Below are 13,777 nucleotides of genomic sequence, written 5' to 3'. Positions count from 1 at the left end.
CTTTTAACGCTATGTTTCTATATAGCGCAAATGACGTCACGTCAAAGTGTTATTACATTAGTGTAATATTGTTTTTATTAAATGGCTTTATTACACTCCTGCGCCGCAGTTTATGTGATAACTAGAATTAGACAATTCAGGGATATATGCATTGCGTAGTTGTAATAATCTGAAAGAGTACATATGTATATCTGAATATCCACATCTTACTTTGTGTTTTCAATCAGCATTTAACTTAACAATATTTATCCACCGCTTCTGTCGCCGCAGGGATTGGCGAAACCTATGACCAGCATGAATCCTATACGTTATTGAATTTTTTTCTAACATTCCTTACTTATTACATTAGATGTACATAAATATATATGATATTTCAAATTTATAGTCGAAAATCTGGTGGTAAGTGTTTTATCCGCTTACATTAATTTTTGTTTATACCCGAATATCTCTGACTAATTTTTTTTTGATATATAATTGCCTAAACCCCTGATCTGATTAGAGCTTTGTTACCCTCAATAAAGGTCATACGCAAATGATTTCCAGATGATGCTAATAAACTTGAAATAAAGACTTAAAATCAATTAAGGACCAATTAGGATTTAACACCATATTAATGCTTTGTAAAAAAACTAATTAGGAGTTACAAAAATCAAGTAAAGCTGTTATTCTCCATATTAGGCTTTGAATGACTCATTCGGACAAAAAGACGTACTATCAAAGTCTAAATTTAGATTTTGTTTCTAAAATGGAAATAAAGTTAGGAAGATTTTACTTCTCAACTCATAATAAGGTCAAACAAAGTCCTAATTACGAAATATTTCCCCTGATAATGCCTTAAAAATTAAATAGTAAGAGTTACAAAGTGACGAAATTAGATTAGGTAAATTTCTCTCAATTAGAATTAAAAAATCACTTACTAGTATTTCTCTACTGATATGAAAAAAAGAGTCCTGATTAGGCTTTTATAACTCCTTATTAAAACTGAAAAAAAAATTATCAAGCTTTTTAAACTACTTATTAATTAAGCATTTATAGAAAATTAAGATTTGACCCCAACAAAACTCTTTTATAATTGAAATTATTAAAAAAGTTTTTTCGACCGTGCGACCACATACACGCATCGAGGACATGTTGAAAGGTAAGTTACCGTGCGACCACATACACGCATCACAGGATTCCCCTTCTCATACGAGAACGGGACAAACAGTTGTCCGCCCCTTTTTGAAAGGGGATGACTTGTAAAATGTGCCATTTGCCTATTGATAAGGAGGCTAACTTTCGCAGATATATCTTAAATGGAAATATATACAACTACTTTTACGCAAACCAAACGGGTATCAGTTTTCGTCCTTTTAAATTCCCTATGAAATTTTTAGAAAGTTCATATCTGATTTCTTGGAAAATTTTAAGTTTCAAGTTCTTTTACTTTTCATTTTATGTATATTAGATAGAAATGTATGTTTTATTTCTGCAAAACGTGAACGTTTTAAAAACATTTTATATGCGTTAAATATGGGAGATATATTTCACACTTGCAAAAATTAGCCTGGGGTTACTGTTATTGTACACTCGTCTAACCTACCTGGAATAGAAAAGGCTGCAAACAATGTAGTTTGAACTACGGCAGCCAGCACTGCTGACACTGGTAACACGGTAAAAATTTGCAAGCTTTATCCTTAACCTGGAGAATTTGTGACATTTCAATCTTCCATTTTTTGGAACTGTCCATTACAGATCTGGCGATATCAAATTAAAATTTAAAATGTTAGTCAGTCAACAGGGTAAAGGCGCAGTGTTGGTTACAGATGACATATTTACTGACGTCAATGATGACAGCTTGCTTCAACTACAGAAATGTAAAATGGTTTGATTTATTTTAAGTAGGTTATAAGGAAACTTCCAGTGACTGGGGATCCTATCAAGTAATTTTCGAAGCGTTTCCCATTTAATTACTTTTTGTGGGTTAATATGGCAGTGACGGAAAATGGATGTTTTTTTTTTGTTCAAAATACGTTCACTGTGTGTCATTTAAGTGTTCATTCGATGCACCTATCACATCGAAAACTTTTCCATCTTATGAAAATATTACAAATGAAAGTTGGAAAGTTAATGCTACAGTTACATAGACGTATAGGCAATCAAATATAATATATAGGTAATTTAAAAATTAAGCCAAGTCCAACAATTCAGTGTGATTTTACATTAAATGGAAATATAAATGATGATATGCCTATGAACTCAACAGTGAGTGATACTACCGATAAGGTGACTTGCATAAACACATGGACATTAGTCTGTAGCCATGAAATTGAACTCATTTGCGTAATATGAATATACCGACCAAGGATTATAAGTGTGATTTACATTTGTATATTTTTTTCTACATTTTTCATACATTTTTTATTAGTTATCTTATTTCTCATTTTTGTAATGGTAAAATTAATTTTATTGCATTACGTTTAATTAATTTTAGATTGTATGTCTGTTTTACACGGTGAAGAATTTTCTTTGACATTTCATCGTAATTCTGGTAATAAAGATTATTTCGCTAACAGATGTAAATGCATTATTTCTTCATAAACTCACCGGAATGCATATATGCATACACATTAGATAATTTTATGCGCGCAATTCTCGTTCACTCAACTAACACTTTATATAAAATGCAGTGAAAAAAATCATTATTATCGGGAAATCTTTATATAACTTAATTCTTAGATAATATTACAAACCTACTTATGTATTGCAATTCATTTATGATGTAGAATTAGAGAAGAACTATATGAATAACAACAACAACAACAAAAATAACAAGAAAAAATACTATAAATAACAACAACAACAAAAATAACAAGAAAAATCAATCAATCAAACAAACAAACAAACAAACAAACACAGACAACTTGTGAAACTCGAGCTCGTGACAAAATGTTTGATAACATTCAACCCCTAAAACTTTACAAAGATCACCATCCAGATAGTTACCAATTATTTGGAAATCTACCGTAACGTCATTTGTTCCTTTTCAGGCAATGGTTATCAACATTTTTTCAACATATAAAATGTTACGTAACAGTCACATAATCATAGACAAGCAGTATAAACTAATCATCAATGTCATAATAATGTAAATTCGATTAAAATTTGAAGACGTCTTTATGCTGCATATGGTTACATGGCACAAACTACAAAATCAAATATTTTTGCGAGTCCAAATTTTCTCGAATCGACCATTTCCTTAAATCTATGTTAAATATTTGCAAAAAATCTACTTTTATTTCTGTAAAATATACATGAAATATAATTAACAAAAAATTTCTGATTTTACACAACACTTCTGTCGCTAAAACTCATCATATAACTCATAATAACACTTTTCAATTTTTTTTTTCTGTCTCTCTGACATGCATATTTCATCGAAGAAGATGAGGCGTATTAGTGCACATGCCTTAAACGGTTAAACCGGACGGTCCTTCATGATCATTTTCACATTTCTTTGACGATGTCAGACTATTTTGTATTCGGTAGATAGAAGAGCGCCATAGTTTTCGGAAGCTGAATCATCCTTTATAGACACAGGATTTGGAAAAAGTTTTCTGTAATGGTGCACGATCTTGTAATCCACTGATGACTAGTATTTTCTTGAGCATAATTTGGCAATTATACAAATCTTTGTTTATTCTCATTTCTCTTTTGTAGCCTATATGGTCTATTCCAATGCCAGTTGTCATTAGATTAGATGTTTTAGTATGATTGTGTCTAGTATAAGCTTTACTAAGATGTTGGTTTGTTTATTAGCATTCTCCCCTTTCCCCTTTCCCCTTTGATTTTTAGCATGATGTTTGTTTTTCCAATGCAACTAATTTATGTTAAGTAAATGCAAAAAGTCATCCCATTTGAACTACACTGCCAATCTGCATACATCTCATCTCACCCCCCCCCCCTTGAATGTAAAGGATGGCAGCCATCTTGGTATCCATCTTGGATATTTACGCTTTGGATCTCAGGCTAACTTAACAACACTACTTTTCCAAAAAATCATTGTATGTTCTGGTTTTACAGAAACAGCACATTCATTTTACAGTTTTGAGGGACTATTTTTGTATGTTTGATATTTAGCTTTGATTATATGAGAACATTTGTTTACTTTGCTAGCATATTCGCTGCTGCTTTATAGTCTATCTTTTTTAATATTAAAAATGATGTGATTTTACACATGCTTTCTAAAATTCAGTTTACAGATGTGAATAAAGTTGCGTTTTGGATAATCTTCGCCCAAACAAGTGTAATAAAGCTGTTTTGTTACATTACACCAACAGACAGCATATGGACAATTCAGATTTTCCAACACGATCTCTCCTTTAGAGCAGTCTTCTGCTATCTCTTCTATTATATTTCTGTCCCACACGCACACCAAGACAGTACCATCATCTGACAGAGACATTCCTCTAAGGTCACTTCCACAACTATAGCAACCAATCACCTCGCCATTCAAGTTTAATTTTGTTACTGTGTTATTTTCCGTATCAGCTACATAGAAATAATTCTCATTACAAACAACATACCGTGGTTCAATACAGATATGTTTTAAATCTAAGTCTTTCAGAATGATATCTTTTGTATTAAATGTCTGGAGTTTTGCAGGGTTAACGAATGAAACAACTTTAATACCTTTATGGCAGCTTATACCATAACATCGTCCATCAACAGGCAAAGTTTGCTTCTTTATCAATGTGCTTGATGAGATTGATAGAAATTGTATTTCTTTTTTCTCAGGAAGTGTGACAGCAAGTTCAGTTTTGGATATTGCGGTGACATCCCAGGGTTTATCATCTAGTTGTAGTTGATGAGAAACGATCTGTTTCTTGATATCCACCATCTTTACAGCATTATTTTTGTGGTCAGCAATAATAAGAATATCGGGGTTAAGAAGAGTCATCCCTGATATCCAGCATGGTTTCTTATCTTTTGATGTCTTCACGCATATTTCTTCTTGTTTTAAAGATTTTTGTGTTATCGCACCCAGTGACATATCTTGCTTTAACTGCTTAAGTATGGACTCGTTGGCCTCAAAGTTGTGCTCTTTGATATCATATGTTGCAAGCTGTTTTGTTTTTTTCTGAAGATATTTCAACATTTGTTTTGCCAGTTTAACTTCCATAAATAGTTTATCAGCTAATTTTGATGTGTTGAGTTGTTTGATTTTATCTAACACTATCTCCAAAGATTTTGGTGTATCTTTGTCTACTTCTTCCAAACATTTGATGTTGTTTTGTTCTATGACATTTGCTGCATCTTCAGTTTCTCTCTCCAATTCATCTAGTCTTTGGTTAATTTCTTGACGATACTTTTTGATTGCTATTAATGCATCTTTTAATGAGTTGATTGATTTGTACGCCATTGTCTCGACACTTTCTACTGTTGTTTTATATAGGTCAAGAGTTGTATTGGCTGTTATCAAAATGTCTTGATATTCTTTACTGTCTATTATATTACTAGAAATGTTGGTTATATTGTCGACTTTGCAGGAAGAAGGTTCAAGAGTAACACAGACACTGCAAAGCAAGATTTCATGATCGTGGCAGTAGAACTTGATCATTTCGTTTTTATGTTTAGGACACGGTGTGTTTAAGAGATCAGACTGGTCTGTATGTTTGGATGTTGAGGGTTGCTGCATTGATTTAGGCATACGTGTAGCATCCAGTAGAGTATGCTGTTTGGAAAGGTTCTGTTTGTTATGACCTGTAAAACAGTTTTTGCATAGATGCTTCATACAATCTGTGCAGTAACCATGGGCAGGATGTCTGGTTCCCTCCTCCTCTTCACAAGGTTGGCAGTGAACTTGTTGATCTTTATATGAAGCCATGGTTACTGTTTGTGATGAAAATTATCTTTCAATTTTATTTCCTGAAAACTGCAAAGCTTCACCTAAAATCTGATATAAACAGGGGTCGATTTAATGAACGTATATCATTGTTCTTATGTTTATACATCTACATCTAACTCAACTTTGTCTACCATTAGTCACTGGTGTACGTTGTTGACTTTGAATCATTTGCTCAACGCCTTTTTCGATTATGATGCCGGTTGGTGATTACTATGAAACATCTTCCAAGAATAATCCTGATAAATAGAAATGTGTTACTTTTTGAAAATTTAGATTTGAAACACACTTGGTTGAAAGATAAACATAGGCAAACTGCAAGTGATTAACTAAAGTATTTCCATGTCCCGTTATGATGTAATGAGCCGATATCACCTACATTATTTGCAAACTAACATCAATCCTAACATTTGGCTCATTGTGAAAAATAGACACACCAGGTTCACCTCCTTCACTGCTATTATACTTAATCTTTGGGGTAAATATGATCATACTTGAACATTGTATTTTTTAAATAAGCAATAATTTTACATGCTCTTCTTTATCGGTAAAGTAATTTTGTGTTACAGTTGTTAAGAGATTTGGAATTTTTTAATACAGTGCTGTAACATTTAGTACATAATACCTTCAATATAAAACACGGCGGCGTTAGACTGTCAGGAATAGCGATGGAACCTGAATTTAATGACCAGTCCAAAAGTCATGACACAAAATAATCATTTTCAAATTTTATATCCTCTGTAATGACATGAATTGAAGGAAGGCAATGATTTGACTTTTTTGCGCTTGAGGGACCTGCATGTTTATGAAATACACTTACGGTTTTAACGTTAAGTGCGAACAGGTAAGAGTTAAGAAGGAAGATCCTTTGTTCATACTCCTTTGACAAAAAAAAAGATAATTAGCTGTAAAATGAACCTCTCCATTCCAACAAAGAGTTAAAGAAAACTTTATGATAAAAGTTGTCGACACTATTTATAAAATACGACTTAACCAAACTTTCTATATATAATATTGAGTGAATTATTTGTAATTTAGATATTTTTATATGTAATAGCTAAACTGTATTTTACCTTAAAAAATCCTTAAACCATTCCACGAACTTCAATTCTTCCTTATGGTTTGTTTGTTTAATATGTTTGTTATCACTGCTGAAGACATGTACTTTGATAAGGCATTGATTAATTACGAATGTTTAGTTATATTTTTAGATTTATAGATAAGAGAATTAACTTTCACCGAATACAACAGATATTGAGTGTTTGAACTGAAACAGTTAAAGCTGCATGCCACCAGATGAGCCAAAATATGTTTTGAGACAAACAACCTTGATAAATTGTACTAAGGTTTTATAAAAAGTAAAGATATGTACCATTCAAATGATAATTTACATATAACATTCCAATGATGGCTGAGTTTGTAGTATTTGTTACCATACTCCGACTGCGTGACTAACGCAGTAAGGACTGATTTTGCATTTTTTGGAAGTTTTCATAGATTTTAAGGGTCGTTTGGAATGTGTCAATTACTATCTTTATCGACTTGACACTATTTTACTTTTAAATACATTTTAAAATACTGTTCATAAAAATAAGCATGAATCTGAAGACATGCTACTTTTAGAGTAATTTTCTTGCTCGGGGAACTTCGCTTAACCAGTGAGAGGACTTAAACCACGGTATTGTTGGTATCGGAGTATATGTCATACCGTGACATGTAGTAGTAGAGTGTTGAACAAAGCAGTTGTAATCTGTATGAGCCATAAGACTTTTAATTCAATACACCTTTTTTTTAGATTAGAGTTGACATCATATTTAGTATTTTAGCATTAAGCCAGTTTTATGCAGATTCAAGTTCAAAACAAATAATATATATCTTCCCCTCTTGTTACTTTGCAACCTGATTAATGTTCACTATTTAATGTCACCATAAATAAAAAATACTGTGTTGTTGTACTATTACACTAAATAAAAAAATATTTTGAATACAGTGAACTCTGCTTATAAGCACCATTAGCATGTGTCATAATAAGTAATTTATACATTATCTTAAGTCTGGAAAGTTGTCAAACGTTCGACAAATATTAATTTGGAGGAGATTTTATGTATCTTGATCTTCTTTTACCTATATCTTAACAATGTCATTAACAAGGAAAGTGTTGATTGAAGTTATTCTAACTAGAGTTTTTACTCTTAACCAGATCTCAATGAAGGCCCCCTTGTGACTTAGGGGTTGCCTTAAAAAATTAAGACATGAGAATTGCTGCCACCGTTTATCCCTGCGTGATCGTAAGAGCCGACTAAATGGTTCGGATAAATGGAGTCTATGCATTTCTTTGCTCCAGTAGGTGAGGTGGTTTTGACCACTGGTGTTGAAACACCCAAGATTACCTAAAATGATCTTTCCTGTTCCGCGCAATATGGCATAAATTGTGTTGGTGCGCTGTAAAATCAAACAAACAAAACAAAGCTCAATGAAGGTGACATATATAAATGGTATAAAGATATAAAATATTTTCTAAATTTGTGTTGGGATGTAACAAGGTGGAGACATGCATGTACAGTGAATACTTAGATATAATTCCAATATTTTTCAATAAATGTTATTAAAAGTTTTTAAAAACTGTTTTGGAAATTTTGTAAATTTATAAAATAGACTATTAAATGTGTACACAGTTTTGATATTCCACACTTACGTTATTGCGATAATTATAGTGTATGTGTTTGAGGAATAGATTTATGAATTTAATCTTTTCAACAAATGAATAAAAACAAGCTTTCTTTTGTCAAACTGTTTTTGTCCAATAATGAGGAATATTATAGGCCTGAGTCATTTGAACAGTTAAACGTTAGACATGCAATATCAATGATAACACGTTTTTTTTTTATCCTTTTTATGCCCCCCTTCGGCGAAGAGGGGGTATATTGTTTTGCTAATGTCGGTCTTTCGGTGTCCGTCGGTATGTCAGAATGGTTTCCACTCATTATCTTGCTTACAATTCATCGCACAATCTTCACACATTGATTGGTCATAACTAGTGAATTACCCCTATTGATTTTGTAGTTACTAGGTCAAAGGTCAAGGTCACAGAGGCCTTGAATGGTGATATGATTTCTGCTTATTAACTTGGTTACTATGTATCACAAAGTCTCATATTTCACATATTGATTAGTTATAACTAGTAGATGACCCCTATTGATTTTGGGTCACTAGGTCAAAGGCCAAGATCATATATGGTTTCCGCTGATTATCTTAAAAACCATTTATCACAAAGTCTTCATATTTCACATATTGCTTGGTGATAAATAGTAGATGACCCATCTGGATTTTGAAGTCACTAGATTAAAGGTCAAGGTCACAGGGACCTTAAATGTCAGAATGGTTTCCACAGATTATCTTGAAAAGTGTTCATTATAAAGTCTTCATATTTCAAATAATGATTGGTCATAACTAGTAGATGGTCCCTATTGATTTTGGGCTCACTAGGTCAAAAGTCAAGGTCACAGGGGCCTTAAATGTCAAAATGATTTCCACTTATTATCTTGGTTATTATTTATCACAAAGTCTTCTTATTTCAAATGACCCCTATTGGTTTTAGGGTCACTAGGTCAAAGGTCAAGGTCACAGGGGCCTTAAATGTCAGAATGGTTTCCGCTTATTATCTTGAAAACCATTCATCACAAAGTCTTCATATTTCACATACTGATTGGTCATAACTAGTAAGTGACCCCTATTGATTTTGTGGTCACTAGGTCAAAGGTCAAGGTCACAGGGTTCTTGAATGTTAGTATGGTTTCCGCTCATTATCTTGAAATCTATTTATCGCAAAGTCTTCCTATTTCATAGATTGATTGGTCATAACTATAAGATGACCCCTATTGATTTTGGGTCACTAGGTCAAAGATCTAGGTCACAGGTGCCTTAAATGTCTCATTATCTTGAAAACTATTTATCACAAAGTCTTCATTATTTTTCTTTTCCCCATAATTGAACACTGCCATGTACCCATTTATGGCAAGTTTCTCTAACAAAATTACCAATAATGTGAGTCAATGGCTAGAAAGGGGGCATGTGTGTCGTTCGACATTTCTTGTTATTTTATTATTTTGTTGTTATTGTTGTATTGTTTTTTTTGATAGAAGAGAATTGCAACATTGCGCGTCACTACATTTAACATTAACTTGGTGTTAATTATCTATTGTTGACATATCTGACACACTGAGACCTGTGGAGTGTTTCATACTTAAAAAAATGCAAATGTCATGTATAAAAAATATTTAAGTTGAAGAAATAACTTATCTATTTAAACCATGGTATAGTTGAAGGTTACCCTCGCGATTTAACTGCTTAAGATTTATAAAGTTTCATTTACTTCCGTGTTACAATATTGATTGTTCAAAATAAGATAACATTAAACTCGAAAAACGTCTCAATTTTCAGCTTTAATAGTATTTTACACACTTTTATACGCCATGTAAAGTATTTGGATTAAAATCAATAGAATGAATGTAAACTATGATCAAGATATGAAAACGCTTTACGTTAGAAAGAAGGCACATTAATAACAACTTAACAAGCCGCACATCTGATAATAAATTATCATGCATTCATATAACTTATGATAAAAAAATACTATACTACTATTTTAACAATTAGGAACTATGAAGGCCTGCCCGCTTAAACTCAGTTGGTGGTGAATTTGTAACCAAGGGATTGACGCTCGGGCGAGGCGGGTTGGTTTTTTTGTGACAATTGATCTCGGACATTGACTTTGACACTGACAATGAATACTGTGGTAGGATGGAAATGCCATTTTATGATCGCTGCTACGTCGTCGTCGTCGTCATCGTCGTCATCGTCGTCGTCGTCGTGCAAGGACCGTAATGTAGTTCAGTATTCAAACATTTTAAATATTATCAACGTGAAACTTAGAATACTTCATATCATGACAAGGTGCATCTGTTAGACAAGGGATGTAATTCTGAAATCTATATTTTAATCTTTTTTCCAAATAACCTTATAATAGCATTTGTCATTTTATATATACATGAGTGACAGTCTACAGTCGGTAGATTTTCTTCTAGTCGGTGATACAAGTTGTGTTTGATCAATTTGTGCTTGACTGATGGGGAAAAGGATATTAGTTGTGTTTGATCAATTTGTGTTTGACTGATGGAGAAAAGGATATTAGTTGTGATCAAATAACGGCTTGGTATGCTATGGTCAATTTCTATCTGAATTGACCATTATATTTCGGCTTAGGAGACTAAGATCTCAGTTTAACCCTTTAAATATATTTCTTTATGCTCTATATCAATGGGAGATGATTTGTGATCATGGGATATATCCATGCCTAGGTATATTGGTCGAAGTTAACCGGTACCGTTTCTAAAGGATATGATTAGATAAAATATTGTGATACCTTTTTGTGACTCACTTGACATACGTAGATTATTTTGCATATGGATGAGTTGAACTATATGTCCTTATTTCAACTGTGTCATTATTCAAATCATACTATAATCTGGTATCTGAATCCCTTTAGAAGGTTTCGAACTGACATGGGTTTGACATGATGTCAAAAATAGGTAGTAGTTATATCTTTAGCAAAAAGACAAATATTTGATTTTATCTCTATGTGAAAAAGATAATCTTACTAGCTTAGGAATGTTTCGAATGAATAGTGACGCAGGAAGTAAACGTGAAAAAAGAATTGACAAATGCAAATATTCAAGAAGAGTTGAAGAGTTTTGCGGCCATTTTGACACCATCTTGGATGTTCAAACTTCGCATCGTCAGTTATCCAAATCAATATCGATTCCAGTAACAACACATCTGTGCACATAAAAGTTCCTTTTGGTAGATATAGACCAATTCGGTGTCCTCTTTAAAATGTGTCATTTTTTGTTGCTTTTTTCTGGTAGAACATTTACTACCAACTGGCTTGCTTGATTTATAAAGATTGTAAAAAGTGTGTTCCGACATACAACGGGTCAGGGGGTCATAATTTTGTTAGCAACATAATATTAGAGCTTTTTTTAAAAAAAATATCCCATTAACATACACCCACGTTCCAGATCTAGTGACTTCATTTTAGAAACGAGGAAGCGACCTTGAGAAACATAAAAATCATCGCAGATATTTAAGCTATTTAACAAGATGAATCTATGTTTAAGCAATAAGCACACTGGTTATGAGCCTCACATATAGTTTTTATGTCATATTCTGGGGATTTTAGTTTTAACTAGCGAAGTTTGTGCAGCTGGTTTTAGTTAACGCTGCAATTTCCAACATTCGGGCGGGTTTAATTACATGTGAGCCGCGTCACGACAAAACCAACATAATAGGTTTGCGACCAGCATGGATCCAGACAAGCCTGGCTTCCGCGCAGTCTGATCAGGATCCATGCTGTTCGCTTACAAACCCTATAGCAAGCAGAGAAACTGATAGCGAACAGCATGGATCCTGATCAGACTGCGCGGATGCGCAGGCTGGTCTGGATCCATGCCGGTCGCAAACGCACTATGTTGTTTTTGTCATGACGCGGCTCATGTATTAACACTAGAAGTTTCTCACGCTCCGTACGCGAAGCTCAGTTTAGGGGATTCTTCCACCATGATGTCATTATTCACGGAAGTTCTTTCTGAAACACGACATTTGTATATTTTCCTTAAAGTGACATAAAACGTGCCATGCACGTGTAAATTGCGAGTGCACCGGTTAAAGTCAAAATAACTTAAATACATTTTGCCTACAGGTGCTAGTCGCATTGATTCGACTTAAATATTTAATCTTGTATTTCATGTATTATAATATGCATTTATTAAAAAAAATAGAAAAATAATTCTGATTTTTTGTTATAAAGATAAAACTAAAAATCAATTTGTTTCTATTTTTCTTTTTCAATATATGCATATTATATTACATGAATAACAAAATTTAAATAATATATTTTAGGTGAAATCAATGCGACTGGCATCTTTGATACTATGCGTTATTTAGCAAAAACTATTCAATAATACCGCGGGCCTCATAGACATTTCTATTAATGTTGCGATAACGTTTAAAAAAAAGGGAGGGGGACAGTCATTTATTATTTAGGAAAGTTTAACATTTATCCTAAATATTTTTCATTATCAATTATTAGTCATTACCAATATAAAAGTCAAATCTCTTAAAAAAGATATAACCACAATTCAAGTCAAATTAAAAAAAGAAAAAAATAGTATAATGTCACTTTAATAAAAAGAAAAAAAGAAAAATAAATGCCGTTGTTTAAAGGCGTTATGCTAAGGTTACATAATGATATATAGCAGAATGGAATACTGCATTATAGAATTTATGTAAACTTCGCACGTTCTTAGTATAATATTGTGATAACTGAAGCATTTTAAGCAATAAAATTCTGGGTCACCGACCTCGTTTTTTAAGTTACAATCTTCCCTTGCTTTTGAAGATTAGATCATATATATAATTATTCACAATCAAGGATATCAATTGCTTATATCAGCATATCATGTAGCTGACTTATTTTTTTAGTGTTTCTGTAAAATTTACAGAACATGTAGCAAGTATTTTGTGTATTTTGTTTCGTTATTGAAAGATATGCCATTTATAAATGACCTATTCTTAAAGATTTTCAGTCTCCGTACATAAAATGATTGAAAGGAACAGAAATGTAAAAGAATTCCATCAAATTTTGTATTTTAGACTTAACAAATGATAAAAATGGAGAAAGAATAAACATATTAAACCAGTAGTAAAAAAGTTTGTAAAACTTATGTATAAGTTATCTGCAATAAAAAAGACCTAAAATGACAACAACAACAAGAACAAAAATCAAATTCAAGGACAGATAATTTGAAAATGAGGTCGATGATCACCAATATGTTT

At 32.5% G+C, this 13,777-nt stretch overlaps 1 protein-coding gene across 1 annotated transcript; it reads right to left on the bottom strand.

The window, feature by feature from the left end:
• Nucleotides 1-4,210: 4,210 nt before the first annotated feature.
• LOC132723367 (uncharacterized) lies at nt 4,211-5,866 on the bottom strand. The gene has a single exon (XM_060708067.1). The coding sequence runs from the start codon at nt 5,864-5,866 to the stop codon at nt 4,211-4,213; it is 1,656 nt and encodes a 551-aa protein (XP_060564050.1).
• Between the last annotated feature and the right edge of the window lie 7,911 nt (nt 5,867-13,777).

Source organism: Ruditapes philippinarum, unplaced genomic scaffold (assembly GCF_026571515.1).
Source record: "Ruditapes philippinarum isolate M1 unplaced genomic scaffold, ASM2657151v2 ctg2367_1_1_1_1, whole genome shotgun sequence".
Lineage (NCBI taxonomy): Eukaryota > Metazoa > Mollusca > Bivalvia > Venerida > Veneridae > Ruditapes > Ruditapes philippinarum.
This window is presented reverse-complemented; position numbering and strand designations above follow the sequence as displayed.

Excerpts from the sequence above, each read along its gene's own strand:
- LOC132723367 (XM_060708067.1), bottom strand. The coding sequence starts at position 5,866 with ATGGCTTCATATAAAGATCAACAAGTTCACTGCCAACCTTGTGAAGAG.